General features: G+C 50.5%; 1 protein-coding gene across 4 annotated transcripts in view; it reads right to left on the bottom strand.

Moving 5' to 3' along the window:
- Positions 1-17,589, bottom strand: part of BMP1 (bone morphogenetic protein 1) — a 38,757-nt gene that overhangs the window by 12,300 nt on the left and 8,868 nt on the right. For 3 of the 4 annotated variants that reach the window (XM_087816847.1, XM_087816848.1, XM_087816850.1), the window contains exons 3-15: positions 16,135-16,299; positions 15,887-16,004; positions 15,409-15,587; positions 14,532-14,637; positions 13,071-13,195; positions 12,417-12,532; positions 4,923-5,025; positions 3,335-3,451; positions 2,960-3,105; positions 2,635-2,830; positions 1,549-1,674; positions 669-829; positions 75-255 (exon numbers count right to left, since the gene is read on the bottom strand). In XM_087816847.1, coding sequence (XP_087672973.1) covers positions 75-255; positions 669-829; positions 1,549-1,674; positions 2,635-2,830; positions 2,960-3,105; positions 3,335-3,451; positions 4,923-5,025; positions 12,417-12,532; positions 13,071-13,195; positions 14,532-14,637; positions 15,409-15,587; positions 15,887-16,004; positions 16,135-16,299 — 1,839 coding nt within the window. Of the gene's footprint in view, positions 1-74; positions 256-668; positions 830-1,548; positions 1,675-2,634; positions 2,831-2,959; positions 3,106-3,334; positions 3,452-4,922; positions 5,026-12,416; positions 12,533-13,070; positions 13,196-14,531; positions 14,638-15,408; positions 15,625-15,886; positions 16,005-16,134; positions 16,300-17,589 lie in introns of those variants that run through there. The other variant, XM_087816849.1, reaches the window with a different exon arrangement.

Genomic DNA, 17,589 nt, shown 5'->3' with positions numbered 1-17,589 from the left:
TCTGCTGTGGGCAACAGGGGGCTGGGGAGTGCAGGGAGCAAGAGAGTGGCTCTGAGCTGGGGAGTCCTGGTTACCTGAGAAGAAGTGGGCCTTGAAGCCCTTTTTGGAGACTGTGTTGTCCGACTTGAACTCCACGCGCATGTTGTTGTACTGGGAGGTGATGACCTCGGGCTTCTCAGAGCCACAGAACTTGCCGTGCAGCTTGGAGTCAGCTGTGAGTCCACTGCGCACCTCCACGAAGTCATACTTGCACACCTGCAGGGTAGTGCGGCTCCAGGCCCACCTCCTCCAGGATGCCTCTCCTGACCACCCCCACCAGGGAGATTTCCTGTTCTGTGGATCCTTTCACCTGCAGTTACCTGCTTTACCAAGTCTAACAATTCAAAACAGTGCCACCCTGCTGCCATCAGATGGATCCTCTTGTGTTCCTCACACAAGACCCAGCCCTGCCTCGCTCCACAGGCTTCTGGGCGCCATGTGTTTCATTCCCACATGCCACAGGCTCCGGGGACTTCCCTCTTCCCTGAGCGCCCCCTGCTTCCCTGAATCCCTCTCTCCTCTACATTCTTGGAGTTTATTTCTTTCAGAGGGTAGGAAGCAGGCATTAAGCCGGGCTCCAATGCCTCAGACCTTCCTACATCTCCTCATCAGCCCCAGGATGCACTTACATCGTTGCCCTCGGTCTCGAAGAAGTCGAACTGCAGGGAAATACGGTACTGGGTGGGGGCCACCAACTGCCAGATGCAGTTTTTGTTAGGGGGGTACTCCTTGGGCCAGCCCGGGCTGGTGATAGAGCCGTTGAGCTTGGTGAGGAATCCACCACAGGCAGCTGGGGGCACAAGGGAGGTGGCATCACCTTCCAGGAGTCCCCGCTCTAGGGAAGGGCACGACACATGGGCTGGGGTGCATTAAGGAGGAGATGGGGACTTGGGTCTGGTCTCTCCAGGACAGAGGGAAGGAGGCATGGGGTGGGGGGTATCTTTAAAGTATGAGGAGTTGAGGAGTGTGTGTGTGGCCGCTTCTGTTTTATATGGGTCAGGGCATCTGCTGAGAGAGAGGAAGAAGGGGCTCAAGGAAGGCAGTGTCAGTGGGCAGCGAGGACAGAGAAGAACCGGGGAGTAGCCATTCAGCAGGATCAGGCTGAGCTGAAGTCAGGGAGCCACAGAGTTCTATCACCAGCCTCTTGGGATCATTTACAGGGAGGGGCTGAAACTCTGTGCCTGCCTGAGAGCAGTGGTTTCCAAACCATGGATCATGACCTTTTGGTGGGTGATGAAATCAATCAACTGGTCAAGATAAGCATTTAAAAAACAGAATAAGATAGAAAAACAAAAAACCCTACAAAAACCAGAGTACATCACCCCTGGTAACAGAGTGTCCTGGGGGATTAAGTGATGAAATGTATTCCTTATCCACAAGTGGTGAAGAAAGCGCTAGGGAGTCCTAGCTGTTCCAGGAAGGGGTCTGTCCCAGGGCATCAGAGATCTGGCTGGACAGTCTGGGGTGGGGGAGGGAACAGAGTCTTGGGCAGTCTGGGGGTATACTCACCCTCACAGCGGCGCTTGTCAGGGGCCAGCTCGTACCCAGGGTCACAGCTGCACTTGTAACTGCCCAGGGTATTGAGGCACCGCTGCTCACAGCCCCCACGGTTGGGCCGAGAGCACTCGTCCACTTCTGCCAGTAGGAAGGAAAGGGTGTCAGTGACTCCCAGGCAAGGGCCAGGGTCCCTTCTCCTGCTTCTACTTGAGAGTCAAGTCCAGGGTCCCTAAGGTTTCCTGTGACAGCCCCCAGTCCCATTCTACAGTGGGCAGTCAGTCGTGAGCCACTTGGTTCTGAGGCTCTGGCCTCCTGGCCCCACCGAGCTCTCCGTGGCTGCTCAGGACCCACTCAGTTCCCAGGGGATACTTCTCATGAAGTGCCCACCCAAAGGGACAGGCAGTGACCTGAAGGAGGGGACAGGGGGCCTCATAGAGCCTCTTTCCTGAAAACACCATTTACCGGTGCCTCTCCTGCGCCGTTCCTGAACTATTCTTTCATTTATCTTTCATCCTTACATGAAGCCTCTGATGAAGGGGTACTACTGTCCCCACTTTACAGACAAGGAAGTGAGGTTCAGGCAGAAGCCCCTGCCCAGAGTCACACCGATACCTCATCCACGCTGCCTTGCTTCCTCCCTGAGCTCCAACGGTGCTTCCTGCCTCTAGGCCTCATCAGCACGCTGTATAAACTTTTGGACGTTAAGGCAACTCCTGAATTATCCTTTAAATTCATAGTCGAGCACCTACCATGTTTCAGCTACTTTAACTAACTTTGTTGTTTACTCAATGAGGTATGCAGTTTTTCAGTGGGGTTGACCTTTTTCCCCGTTTAGGCCATAAACTCAAGAACAGGGTGCTAATGGGTTCCTCACAATCTTTGTGTTCAATGAGTGAATGAAAAAGGAGTGAAGTCATCACAGCACTATTTACAACAGCCAAGTTGTGGAAACAGACTAAACATGCATCAGCAATTGTGCCTGTGGTCGGCAACACTATATTGTACACTTAAAAATAAGATTTAAAAAATTTAAAAAAGGAATGGAGAAGATGGACTGGCCATGGAGTGGGAGGGGTGGGGGACCAGGGAAAGCAGCACCTTTGAAAAAGTTGACAGCAAAACCAGCTTTGTTAATGGATCCGTCAGAGACAAACTTGAGCCAAAGGCGGCTGGATGTGCTCTTGATGTCATCAGGCTTCTCGTAGCCACAGTAGCGCCCGATGAGGGTGCTGGTCTCACTGTGCCCATCACGCACCTCCAGGTAGTCATAGGCACAGCTGTCATGGCGCTCAATCTGGGGATCAGGGGCTCAATCAGTCAGAGGAACTCTGGCTGCCAGGACCCAACACCCAGAAGTCCATGGAGAGGTGGGCTGTCCTGGGGGCAACTGGGGCATGAAAGGATCACAGGGTCTCTGACCTACCTCGAAGGACTGGAAGGTGAGGCCCACATGGAAGCCCTCGGACACCTGGATCCGCCAGATGCAGACTTTGCTGGGCCGGTAATCATCTGGGTAATTGGGTGACTGGATGTGGCCATTGTCCTTTTTCACATCTCCTCCGCAGATGGCTTTGGGGACACAGTGTAGGTGGGGAAAAGGGGGATCAGTGAGAATGCTCTGCCTTGCTCGGGAGTCCTTCTCCCCCTCCTCCAGCCCTTCCCAAACCCCCCAGCTTCCTAGTACCCCTTCCCATCCTGGCCAATCCCACTGGGATCTCTTCTGGTGCCAGGAGGGAGTGGTTCTAGGATGCCAGAGACCCCATATATCTGACTCTTCTCCCCTTTTCATTCTAGGTACCTTCATAGACTGCAAAGAAGCCCTTTCCGACCCAGTTGCTACTGCTGCGGAATTCAACCCAGAGGCGGCTGTCAGTGGAGACGATAGGCTCAGGGAGCTTGCCCCCGCAGAAGCGGCCTGTGAAGACAGTGTGGACAGAGGGGCAGTGAGGCCAGAACTGAGTCCCTCTCTCCTTCTCATGCCAGGCTGTCCCTCCGGAAGCAGGCCTCATCTCTCAGAGGGACTCAGGGGCTCGGGCCCTGGTCTGCACTGGACACATACTACCAAGACCCTGTACTCTCCGGTGGGCCTGTGTCTGGTCCAAGGTCCAGCTTGGCCTTGAAGAGCCAGAGAGAGACCCTTCTAGAGGATTTCACACCCTTGAGGGATAGGATATGAGTCTGTTTCTGGAAGGAAAGGTGACCCCCACGGTAACCAACTGTTCATGTGTTTTATTTACGTGTTTTAAAGAGCATGCCACCATTGTTACTTATCTTTTCTTATCTGATCTCCACGTAAACACTAACCGAGAACCAAGACAGTTTTCCTTGTATATTACAAAATGAGTCATTTGATCAAACGCAGGGGATGCCACAGGACCCCAGATAGAACCCAGAATCTGGGGACTGGTTTAGAAAATGTCTCCTTTGAAATAAAACAGGACAAGAATCCACCCAAGCAGATGAGGCTGGCCATCTGTGGGGCTCTTCGTAGTCAAGAATCAACCAGGGGTGCTCTGTGTGTTCTAGTAAGATGGGTGTTTCCCAAACTTTCGTCAAGGGACAGAGGGCGTTGACCTAGGAATGTAAGTTACGAAAATAAACTGCAGTCTTGGAAACGCTCACACGTCCGAAGGAGGAAGTGTTGTAATAACAGCTGCTTTAGGTAACTAATAAGAAATTTTGCATGTCAGAAACTGGGGGGGAAATGTGATAAGCAAGGATTTGTCAGCCTGCTAGAGGCACAGGCTGTGGGGCAGAGGTCCTAATGGTAATGAACAGTCCCGAGCAACCTGGATTCCTGTCGACACTGGAGAAGAATTCATCTATCCTCAGCCTGGATGCCAAGACCCTCATAGAACACCTCTCTGCCCTAACTCTATGTCTATTAAAGCACGTTCTATTCCGTGGTTCTGACCCACTCATTTCCTACTTACTCACCCCTCACCCCAAGGAAAAAAGCACCCTGTGCAAATGAGTTTGGGTCACTGGGCCATATAGGTAGCCTTTGTGGTATACCAGGCTGCACTGTGGGTGCCCTCAGGCCAGACCTTGCAGACAGAGAAGACGAAGCCTCCGAAATTGCCCAGATGAGGAAGAGAGCCCGGAACTTGGGATGCGCAGAATAGCTTGTCCATTTCTGTCAACGCAGATGACTCCCCTAGCCATACATTGACAACCACCAGGAGGAAGGCCGGAAGCCTGTACCAAGGACTGTGAGGCACAGGCTGGGGAAAGGACTTGCCCAAAGTCATACAGCTAGTTAGTAATGCAGCCAGCCGGCAGGGTGTCACCCTTGGCCAAGTGCTGGGCCCCCCGGAGGGGGGGGGGGTAAGTAGTGCTAAGAAGGAATCAGCTGCAGAGGAGGCGAGGGCGGCCTCACTCATTACCTCGGAGGGGAGCCTTCCTCCAGAAGCCATCTCGGACCTCCACATAGTCGTACCAGCACAGGCGGCTGCGGTACAGGTCCATGGATGTGAAGTTCAGAATGATCTAGGGGAAAAGGGAGAAAGAGGGTTATGTTGCTCCTCACACCTCACGGGCCTCGCCCTCCAGTCCCACGACAGCTGTCCCATGACCACTGTCCCACTTTTGTGAGGCTGTTTGCTATAGGTAATAAATAGTTGAGGGTTCCAAAAGGGGGTTCCTGGCAAAAAATATCACTCCCGCCAAGCTGTCTGCCTTTTTCAGTCAGCATACTTCCAGATACCTCAGGCCAGTCCTCACTTAAAGTGCATGGCCTTGTGAATATGTGTGTGAAATCAGCAGGCTCATTTTACCGATTCCCTTAGTAAGGAGCCATTGTTTTGGGTTACACTCAGCTCTCCTTGGGGTCGACTTAAATCATATAAATCACAGCACCTTTAGAGGGAAGAGGTGTCTTCAGTGAGAGGAAGGGCCTCGGTGCAGATGGTAGTGGGGGTCTGAAATGGGAATGAAGGGTCTAGAGAGAAGAGGCAGAGGGAAGGCTGGCAGAGTCCCCCATTGTCGCACACTTATTCAACACTGATTCTGAGCAGGGGGTCATGCTAACTGCAGAGGGGAATCCTTCCAGATCTGATCCTTCTCAGAATGAGTTCAAGATATGTACCCCTTGTCAAGATGCTTAGGACTTAGAAGGATAAAACATATGCATGAAAAGATCACTTAGTAAAATACTAACACTCCAGTCACGCAGAGCTGGTTGTGACTCTCCCTCAGCATTTCCTGCTGTGAGTCCTTGGGTAAATTGCCCAACCTCTCTGAACCTCAGCTACCCCATGTGTAAATGAGGAGGAACATCTCACCCTGACACAGTACTTCACAGGTACAGGTACTGACGTGTCTCCCACTCAGGACCTCATTTCAGCATCTGAACTCACCAAATGTTCACCTAATACTGGAGGAATGTCTGACCCCTTGCTAAGTACCAACTCTTCCAGCAGGTGGGCACATCCATAGGTAGAGAAGCACACTTTTCAGGAGGGAAACTGCTTCATTAACAGTTTCCAGAATGAACCCTAAAGCCTGTTGTGTGTTCTCTGTCCAACAAGCAGAGACTCCCGGGAACAGCTCACGGTGACTGGTGAGGAGTATGCAGTGGGCACATGATGGCACAAGGGGCCCACCTGCTAGGTGCCAGCTGGGTTCCGTGTTAGAGGAGAAGGGGACAGGGAGGCATGTCTCCCTTCTGGATCACTACAGAGTTACAGGCAGATGGCAAAAGGCCAGAATGAAAAAGATCCCAAAGCAGGTGCTAGCGAGTGCTGTCTGCAGCCAGTGTCCATGCTGTGACCTGCGGTCGGTCAAGGGGGAGCTTCTGGCTCACTGCCACTCTCTAACACTGACCCTGTCAGAATTCTCGGTGATTTCAATATCCATCCAGATCAGTGATTTTCAACCAGTGTGCCGCAAGAATTTTTAAAACAAGCAGGGGTACTGACCTCGTTTCCCTTAGACTGTCAGATAAAAAAATGACAGCAACCAACAGAACAATAGCCATCCAGTGTGAAGGAATCAAAATGATACCTATCTTTTTTGTGAGATTGGCAAAAAAATACAATTTATTTTCTGGTGTGCCGCAGGAATTTAGTAATTAGTTTATGTGCCATGAGATGAAAATGAGTGAAAATCGCTGACCTAGATGGTCCTTTCCATTCCCTGGCCTCTCCATTCTGTGACCTCCTCTCTCTCCTTCTCTGTCCCTTCTCGGCTATACAGAGCACGTGTCCTAGACTTTATCACCTGCAATCTCAAGTTCAAGGGCTCCACTCTCTGTCCACATGCCCCAACCTTTCCTTGCTCACTCCCTGTACACTGAGCCCAATAATCCTTCCAGTTTACAGCGACCTCCAATCCACTAAGCCTGTGGTGTTTTCACTGCCTTTCCCCTCCAGGTCCTCACATCCCGTCTTCCCTAGCATGAACTCACAGTCCATCTGTCTTCTTTTCCTTTGACTCATGAGTTTAAGTATGTTTGTGTTTGGGAACCTTTTATTAATTGAGGTACTCTGAGATGTAATTGAGTGAGATCCTGTCTTACAAAGTGCAAAATATTATTCTTGATAGTTATTAATCATCATTGAGAGTATTACTATAAAAATACAAGTCCTGGCATTTTGAAAAACTGAAGCTGAAAGTCTGTTCTAGCTATGGAGCCAGTGTCTCACACCCAATATTTTATCTTTGTAGAAAGTGAGCAAATATGATCACAGAGGTAGTTTCATTCATATGGAATCCTCGGTGCATAGCACGTAGGAGTTACTTAGTAAATATTTCTTGAATAGCATTTTGCTTTTAGGAATCTGTTCTACAGATATACTTGCCCTCGTATGTAAAGATGTGAGTTTCAAGATGTTTATGGTAGCATTTTTGAAAACTGGGAAAAACTTAAATCAACATCCATCACTGGAGACTTGCAGGAGATGACTCAATAATTAAATTAAAGGACACCAACACTGTGGCATGCTAAGCAGCCATGCAAATGATTGAGGTAGAGCTGTATGTGCTGACATGGATTTATCGTTGAACGAAGGCTAGTTACAGAAGACCACACACATACACACGCATACCTAGAAGGTTCTGGAAGGATATCCCAGTGTTACCAATGCTTAGTCACCTCTGAGGAGTGGGATTTGGAGGAATATCAAAGGGAAAATATTGACTTTTTACCCTATTTCTAAACTGTTCAAAATTTTTATAATGCACATATGTTATCTTACATCTAACAAACAACAGAAACATCTTTTAAAGAGTCGCTGGATGGAAGAAGAAATGAAGAGGGCTGAATGAGGGCACTCTGGCTTATAAACTCACGCCCCTAACCACTACTCCATGCGGCCTCTCGGCTTGCCAGTCAATTTTGCTCAGCAGCTACGTTAAGAACAGCAGCAACTCCTGGGAAACAATCCTGGCTCTGTCCAGGGTAGATCAGCTCAGACTCTCTAAAGAAGAAACCACACATGCCCAGCCGGCGGAACCCCAAAGGGCCCACCCAAGACCTCCTACGTGGCAGGAGGGACCAGAGGTTGCCTCACACAGGAGGAAGCGACCTGTGCTGGTGGTTAGGGGCATCCTATGGGGAGGTGCAGCCACGGCTATATTGAGACCGGAGGTGTCTAATTAAATGTTGTAACAACTTGTCATGTGGAAACAGCTGTGCTCTAGTGGCAGGGACACTGCCCGCTGCCAAAGAAAACCTGGCCAGCTCCACCACTTCCTGGCTGTGACTCTGGGCCCATGGCCTGACTTCTTCGTGCCTCAGTGTCTTTGTCTGAAAAAGGGGAGGTGACCCTAATGACTCCACTGGGGAGCTGGGGGGATTAAATGGGATACGGGGTGCAGAATCTCTGGGTGCACCTCACGTGTGGGAAGTATTCCTCATGTCTGTTGGATATTCTCAAGGAGGAACTGGGAGAACACATCAACCCTCGAGTCTGGCTTCAGTCTGCCCTTGCGGTACAATCTTAGGCCCATTATTTAACTCCTCTGTGCCTCCACTTCCCTATTTGTACGATGTAAGTGGTCACAGCACCTGCCTCATAGGACTGAGGGGTAATATAAGTAATTAATATAGGTAAATTAAGTTAATATAGGTAATGTTTACAACAGTGTCTGACACGTGTCAAACATATGACATACATATATGTCACACATACATACAACAGTGTATGCCACTCCATAAATGTTAATTTCACTAGGGGGGTTGAATTTGCTTGAGATATTTTGATATCTGAAATAGTTCAGACCAGAATTCTGGAAGTAAGAGGGAGGCAAATGGGCCTGGGGGAAGTTGGCCAGGGCTCGATCATTTAACAGATGAGCAGAGAATGGTAACAGCAGCTGAAACTGACTGAACTCCCAGCACGCTAGGCAGTGCTCTAAGCACGTTACATACATCACCTTGTTTAATCCTCATATCAACCCCATGAGGGGGGGACTATTACCAAGCCCATTTTACAAATAGGGAAACAAAGAACAGAGTTAAGCAACTTCCCCAGTAAGAGTACAACTGGGAGTCAGACTCAGGCACTCTCTTTTTTTTAAATCCTCACCAGAGGATATGTTTATTGATTTTAGAGTGAGAGGTAAGGGAGAGAGAGAAACATTGATACTGATTGGTTGCCTTCCATACATGCCCCGACTGGGGATGGAACCCGCAACCTGGGTATGTGCCCTGACCAGGAATTGAACTCACAACCTTTTGGTGTACGGGATGACACTCCAACCAACTGAGACACCCAGCCAGGGCTTAGGTATTCTGTTTCTTAATCTTACACCATTAAACACTATGCCATGCGGCTTTCTCAGGCCTGCCAATCAATTTCGCCCAAAGGCTGTGCAAAAAAAACGAGCGTCAATGTTCTCTCCATCCTCAGTGCCCCACACCTTTCAGCGCCTGAGAAGCAGGACTTAGAGGAGGGCCCAGCACAGGAGGGAAGGGTCATCTCTGCCCACTGGAGGACAGAAGGTGGGAGTCAGGGAAGGTGTTACAGAGGAAGTAGAATTTGGTTCGGACCTGGAAAAATAGGCAGGATATCAGAAGGCAGAAATGGGAATGAGGGTGGATACTGGTTTTAAGTTTTTATCTTCTTGGCTCCTCTGCAACATGTGACCATGATCTCCCTCTGAAATCACTTTCCTGCTCCTACAGGCTGGCTTCTTTGCTTGGGAAACACTGTGAATCCTCTTCAGGGCAGCTGCTAATTATGTGCAGTGTAGAGACTTGGGGACCCTCAAAGAAACCTTCCAAAGTGGCTCTTTCTCTCGTTTGACATACCCCTGATGTGCACAGTTGTATAGGGTAAGTTCACATTTCTGGCAATAAGCTGAGAACCGGAAAACCAGTGGAAAACAACAGCTCATCAGCCAAAGAGATGTCAAAGTCCATCAGCTAACACAGGTGGGTTTATTTAAGGTTTACTGTTGAAAGAGTGTAGACTTTGGAGTCAGACAGTCCTAGAACTGAACACTGGTTCCCCCACAACTACTGTGTAAACTTGGGCAGATTTACTCACGCCCTTTGAGCCTTGGCTCCCCCATCTGCCCAGCAGGGATATCGTGCCCATGTCAAAACCACCGTGAGGAATGAGATCATGCGTGTAAGATGCCTGATTCTTCATCTGGTACATAATTATTAAATAACAAAGAGTGGCCGTTGTTATTGTATGATGTCATCCTCTTCCCGCTCCCCAGCCTCTACAGGCCTTTTAAATGTTCTGTCCCCCAGGCTTCATCTTTGATTCACTTACAACTCTAAAATTTCATCTAGGACAGTGGGTGGGTTTTATTTTTTGAATTTCTACAACCATGCATTGATTAACCAGGAATTTTTATCTAGAGCCCACATCTCTCCCTGGACCTACTGGCAGGCCTCCGAAAAAAGATGGGGAGTTTCCTGGGAATTGTGGAGGGAGGAGGCCAGATGCAAAGAGAGGCTCCTAGGGCCAGGCCACGTGTCCACTAGAGACTAGAGCCAGCCCATGCCAGCCTGGAGCAACAGGGGAAGAAGCAGATCCTGACCAAGCTACCAAACCTCTGCTGACTCAGCAAACTTCCTGAACAGGATAGAAAGCAAAGCTCTGTTCTATGCTCCTCAGGGCTGGGGGCTGTCTTATGCACCTTTCCAGCCCCAGTGCCAGGGCCCAGTAGGCACAAAGTTTTGCCGAAAGGCACTTCCATAGTTGCTGAAATGGGACAGGACTTTAGAATATACATAGTATTGCAACTGCAGGCTTTTGTGTCATAATTTAGGTTCAATGTGATCTTGGGCAAGTTACTCAATTTTTTCAAGTTTGTTTTCTCATATGCAAAATGAGGATATCATTAGTGCCCGGCCTATAATGTTGTTGTGCTAATTAAAATATATAACACATAAAGATCTTTAACACAAGCCTGGCCAAACATATGCTTGACAATCATTAGTTGTTATTATTATTATAACCTGCGATGAGATTTCCAAAGGCTAAAACAGTGAAGACCCTCAGCAGAGGAATGTAGGAAGCCAGGGCATGGTCAGTACAGAAAACCAAAAGGACTGCATTTCTTAGGTTAGATTCAGTATAAGAACAAGGAAGGGATGGGTTCACTTTTGAGGGAAGATGGTAGAACATTAACCAAGAGAGATGATGGAATTACTCAACCCTCAGTAGAAGTCTTTCATTAATGAAATAATCTTCAAATTACAAAAATAAAATAAGCATAGTTTGGAAAGGAAATGGAAGCTCAGGAACATAGGAGGAGAGTCAGTGAGCAAATTAGCTCTTGTGTCTAGGCTCAACAATGACATCAGAGGACAGTCAAATAACTTGCAGATGTGATCATCGTCTGCAATCTCGAGAATTTGGCAGAAAAGCTTTCCCAACTTCAGAAGGGGTGTACGTGATGTGTGTGTGTATGTGTGTGTTGGGAGAAGGAGTTTGGAGTAAATTCTGGGAACTGCACACCATTGAGCTGAATGTCAATCCCCAATTAAGCAGATGGTCTGTGACCATTTGGAAAAGAAACACTTGATTACTAGCAGCCAGTCTGGGTTCACTTGAAATAAGGCATGTCACAAATTTCACTTCTTTTTAAAAGGGGTTTTACTGACTAGTGGATCAGTGGACTTGATTTGATAAGGCAACCCACCTACAAATTAGGCATTTATTAACCACTTCCTGCAACAGGGATATAAAGATGATGAAGGCATGGTTTCAGAAGAAGCTCACATTCCGGTCAACTAGGGGGTGACCTGTGGCTGGATGGTAATGACATTAAATGGTGTCATAGGTAGAATAACTCTTCCCAAAGCCTGCCCATTAACGGGTCAAGGTCAGTTCAGAGGGAGATCTCAGCTCTGCTTTGATTCATGTCCTGTTCAATAGTTTTATCAAAGACCAGGTTCTGAAGACCTAGAAGGCCATGCTTATCAAATGAGCTCATGGCAGAGTAAAAGGGATCGCTACCTGCTGGAGGATGCAATTCTGATTCAAAAAGATCTTGAGTGCTGTTGGGATGAACGATGTGACCAGTAATAAAATCTAATCCAGCTCAAGGCTACTCAAGGCTGCAGTAGTACATTAAGTACCATGTTCCAACAGAGGGAGATAAAGTCTTAAAACTGACTCTTGGGAGCAATAAAAATACAAAGGACACGAAGGTCCAGAGGTGGGTAAGAGGTCCAGACTCCATGTGAAAAGCCTGTGAATGGATCTCAGAAACACTCGGAACAGTGCCTGACACAGTAAGTGCTATCTGTGAGTTAGTCTTCAATTACAAGTACTGGTGGAAGCCCCTCCTCACTGTAGTGCTATACCATTCTTGTGGGGTAGATGGGTTTACCGTCCCCAGGCAGGTCACTCACAGCCACACTGATTACGTGCTCCTACTCTGCGGTCCTGGCAGAGGAGGGGATGCTCAGTTACCTTCTCCCCAGGTGTGACGGAGATTCGCCATACGCAGTGCATGTGGGCAGAGTAGCCATTGGGGTACTCAGGAGAGGAGAAGTTGCCTGTGCTGTCTTGTAGAGTCTCTCCGCAGGCTGTCAAGGAAAGGAAATGACTGGATGGCTGGCTGCAGGGGCTCAATCCCCTGAACTTCTGGCTTCTCCACCCTGAGCCCTGGCATTCTTTCAGGAGAGGAAAATGGCTGAGGAGGGAGGTGTCTGGGGTGGTCCTATCCCTTTAAGATCCACCCCCTCCTCCTCACAGATAAGCTCACACCATCCTACTTCCCCGCCTTGTGTTGAAGGATGTCCTGTTGTCAAGGCAACTAGGTTCCAGAGTTAAGGTCAGACTCCTTTGGTGAGAATTGCTCTGCTCTCCCATTTTCTGCTCCTGGTGCCCCTCACTCACCCAGATCCTCAGAAGGTGGGTGGCTCAGCATTTCACCACCACCTGATCCTAGCCCCAGTTTGGTCTATAACTTGAACACTGCCCCTCCCTGAGGGCCCCTCCACCAGGCAGCCTCTGCCTTCTCTAAGGCTCACAGCTTTAACTTCCTTGGTTCCAGGTCCTGGCCTCTGCTTGCCTGGAGCCCTGCCCTCCACTCCTCCCTGGCTCATCCCTCCCTGCCCCAACCTGGGCACTTGTAGAGCTTGCGGGCCTGGGCGATGTCCCCCTTGCTGAGCCGGGTCCTTTGGCCGATGGGAGGTTTCACCCCATTCACCTCGTACTTGGGAACAATGGTGTCCAGGAAGATGCCCCTGAGGAGGACAAGCCCGACCTGGGTGAGAATCTGACGGAAGGAGGGGTAGCATGTCTGTGTGCACCCAAGGTTATGACCCTGCCAGAGCCCAGACATTCCTCAGCAGGGTCAGGGACGGGTGGAGACATCTCACCCTGTCATTATGCTGCCCACTGACCAGCAGCCATCCTGCCCCGTGGCAGCCACACCACAGGAGCTTGGGGGAGCCCCGAGAACACTTTGGGAGGTCAGGGGCACAGGCCCAGGATGCCCTGGGGATCCACTGGTGCCCAGCTCAGCCTCGCCTCGACTCCCAGGACCAGGAGAGCTTTGGATGTGTCTCCAGCCCCACCCAGCCCCTGCTTCTGCAGCCCCTGGGCTGATTCAGCCCTGGCTGCACTTATCCCAGGATGACCCAGTGCAAACACTTTACCCTGTTGTCACAGTTACTTCTGACAGCACCTGGGACAAGGCCAAAGGGCAGGTTCCACCGTGGCCAGAACAGACCCTGTGGACAGCCTCACCAGCTCCCAATCCATCAGTGTCTCCTGTCCTCCTAGTTCCTGCCTTTAAAAGCCTGGGTGTTTCCATCTGGGAGGAGGGAAAGCAGGCAGCCCTTCGCCTCCCCAGGGCCCCTGACTCACACCAGCTGGGTAGGACTCAGCAGGGGGTGGGGAGGGATGTGGTGGGAAATGTATGCCGGGTGCTGTGAGTGTGGGGGGCAGGATGACCTCACCACCCTTCCTCGGTCTCTGTCCCTCAGGTCTGGAGGCAGGAAGAGCGGGTCTAGAGGAGGACTGAGGAGAAGGGGGAGGGCCGCTGTCTGGGACAGAGCAGGCGGGCAGATAGAGATGAGGAAAGAGCCAGGCATGGGAAAGGCCAGGCAGGAAGGAGCGTGAGGATGAGGGTCGGTTCCCACACTAGGCTAACGAGAAGCCGGGGTGGGGGAGGCCCATGACCTCTGGGTTCTGGCTGTGACTTTGGAAGCCTGGGCCCAGGATAAAGGGTAGGTGTGCATGTGCTTGTGAGGTCGTGAGGGGGCTGGTCCAGGGCAGGAGCCAGTCTTTGTAAATTGACCAATTACAAAAAAGGCAGACAGATCAGAAAAGGGTGTTTCCAATTAGAAAAATATGCCCTCCTTTGGTCTTCAGAGAAGGATTTCAGTCTCATGGGCCAGGTGCACGTATTGTGCACAGCTCTAGGTGAAGGACCTAGGCTTTGTGAGTCCGGCTCTGCCATGGACCCAAGGTAGGAGAGGACAGCAGGACAGGCGGCACCCGTGCGTCCTCTGCTTGGGGGCTGCAGCTGCCCAGGGCCCGCTCTTGTCTATGCTGATGACCCCAGCAATCTCTTACCTGGAGAATGTGTTCCGGGCATAGTGCATGATACTGTCAAAATCGTAGGTCTCCCCCAGGGACTCCACCTCTTGGACCTCCATCTTCAGGAAGTTATACTCCTGCCCTGAGAAAACCAGGGAAAAGATGTGGGGGGTGGGAGGAGGCAGGTCTGTGTGGGAAACAGGGTGGGAAATGGGGTCCTCCCTGTACTTGAGAGGTGCCTCCCTACCTGAGGGTCCAGGGAGCAGCCAAGGAAAGCCTGGGGGGAGGGGCAGGTCTCTAGAAGAGTATCCAGCAGAGGGGCGGGGTGAAGGAGGACTGGCTGCAGGGAAGGCTCAAGGGAGTATGGGAAGGAAGCACCCATTTCTAGAACCACAGCGAGATGAAAACAGTGAAGAGTGAAGGAGGCCTGGGGAGAGAGGGAGGAAACAGGGAGGGAGGAAAGAGAGCATAGCTAGGACAAAGGAAAGAGAAAAAACCCTTAGAGGACAGACTAGGCAAAGAGCAGAAGGCTGGGTAAAAGTGAAGAGAAAGGCTGAGGCAGCATGGGGGTGGACTGACCCCTCCCCAAACCCCACCCTGAAGGCCAGCTGGGTCTGGCTGCTGCGGATGCTTCCTGTCTCCAGGATCTGGACCTGTAGTGGTGTTGGGGGTGCCCAAAGTGGCTCCACAGCTGATCTGTGGTCCCTGAGCTGCTACTGGCCACAGCCGATGCCTCAGGGGAGGGGTCTGGGCCAACCTGGGCCCTAGGCAGAACTGGGACTATAGGCTGACCTGACCAAAGGTGATGGCTAGAGGGAGCAGCTGCGGCCCCCAGCCGGGGCCCTGGAGAGGGGGCTGGGGCAGGAGCCAGGGCGCCCCGCCCCTACCCCATCCCCCGGGCCTAAGTGCATACCTGGCTGGATGTTCTCGCGCACGATGGAGACGTGGCGGTCCCGGTCGGGCCGCGTGTGCTCGTGCCAGAAGCCGATGACGTGCCCCAGCTCATGGACCACGATGCCAAACTTGTCACAGTTCTTGCCGATGGAGATGGCCTGCGGGCCCCCACCACGGCGACCCACGTAGGAGCAGCACCTGGAGGGCGGGGCCAGCTCAGGGGGGCGGTCCCGAGCTGGGGGAGTGCATCCACTCAGGGGCCGGGCTAGGCTGCCAGGGGGGCGGGGAGCGGAGGGGCAAGGGAGGGGGCCGAGCAGCTACGCTAGGGCTGTGTGCAGGAGTCACAGCCACATCCGGGGCCTTCCTGGGGAGATGCCCCACGGCAGGTGGGCACAGATGACGAAGGGCTGTGCCCAGGTGGGATAGCTGCAGTATCCATGGCAGAACATGGGCTGGGACTATGGGCAAGGGTACAGTGCCCAGGGGCCCCTGCTCACCCGCATGGTCGATAGGTGAATACAATATAGCTGTCCTCATCAGTGCGCTCCAGAAAGGTGACACAGGTATGCTTCTCCCAATGCCTCATGGCCTGCCGAAAGACTGCCCTCTGGCTGCCTACCAGGACAAAGGCGGCCAGGCTGTCACATTGTCCAGGTGGGCCTGCCTCCACCCACTGCTCAGGAGTTCCCCCCTGATAGGCAGAAGCTACCAGGATGCAGCAGGGCTTCGGCAACATCTCACTCACCAGTGAAGTTTCCCCCAATGACAAACGGAATGACCCCATCAGGCCACACACGCTCAGGTCTGGACGTTGCTGCCCGCCGGCTCCGGGACCTGCTTCTCCACCTCCCTGGGCTTCTCCTCTGAGGTTGCCCGTTAACCTGCCGGCAGTTGGAAGTGGAGGAGTTTCCTGGAATTGAAATAGTAAGATATTGGTAACAAGCAAATGAAGGGCCGGAGCGGGGAAACAAATTATAATCAATCTTCATTTGGAGGGGGGGGGCATTCCAGATTTACCCATTCACTACCTTTTACTTGTAACCCTCAAATCAGTACCCTTAGCTCTTCCTTTTTTTAAGAGTTGATGAGACAATTTTATTTGAAATTTAACTTAAAACCGAGTTTAATGGTAGTTATCTACCATTTAGACCACGTCTAAACTTACTTTTATAAGTAATACTTCATATTTATCTCCTAGATTGAGGTTCAATGTTTTCATTTTATATGCAACTTCTAGGGTTAAACATTACACCCCCCCCCCCCTTTTTAAAGTTACTCAGTTTTCATAGGTATTAAAGATAATTCAAAATATGTAACTGAGAGTTTACTAAGAGCAAAGCACTGTATTAGAGTCTTAGGGTGATTCAAATATGACCAAGATTTTGGTCTTCTCATTAGGGAGTATGTAATACACTAGTAGACAGAGGAAATGAGACAGGTACACAGGTAATTCCAGAACAAGTTAGAAGATGTAAAAACCAGTCTCAACGTGGCTTCTTCTGGATATCCTTAGTTCCCTCAGCTCTTTCATGGTCGCTTGCTGACATGCACAGAGCAGGGAAAAGCCTGAGTCACCCAATGCGTACCTTCCCAGCTGAGGTCGAATAAGACGATGCTCTGCCTTCTGGTTTCAGCTCCCATACTGTGAACAAGTATGTCTCTCAGTCTACTTAGTGCCATGTTTTTTGCATTTTTGTGCTCTTTCTGTTGGCGATTTTGTTGTTTAAAATGACCCTCCTGCCCCACTCCCCCCACGGCACTGAAGTGCTGTCTGCTGTTCATACATGCAAGAGGCTGTGATGTGTCTTAAGGAGAAAATACATGTATTCGATAAGCTTCAGTCAGGCATGAGTCACAGTGCTGTTGGCCGTGAGTTCAATGTCAATGAATCAACTGTATATTAAAAAGGTGTCTGTAAACAGAAACATACATAAGACAGGTCTGCGTATTGATGAGTTATGAAAATTTTGTGACCCGAGGATCACAGAAACTTAACCATATTTCTCCTAGTATTTGCTAATTCAGTGTTCAAAGTGACTTTATAGAGTGCCCATAAGGTTATTCTATAACTCTATTCCTAGCTACCATGAATAGTGAGGGTTGACTGTAAAGGAAAAAGAGGATAATGGGGTACTCGCTTCCTAGGAACTTTGGGGACCTGAGACTGGGAAATGGTTCCTTCTCATCCAATAAACCTTCA

Source organism: Miniopterus natalensis, chromosome 4 (assembly GCF_054644295.1).
Source record: "Miniopterus natalensis isolate mMinNat1 chromosome 4, mMinNat1.hap1, whole genome shotgun sequence".
Taxonomy (NCBI): domain Eukaryota; kingdom Metazoa; phylum Chordata; class Mammalia; order Chiroptera; family Miniopteridae; genus Miniopterus; species Miniopterus natalensis.
This window is presented reverse-complemented; position numbering and strand designations above follow the sequence as displayed.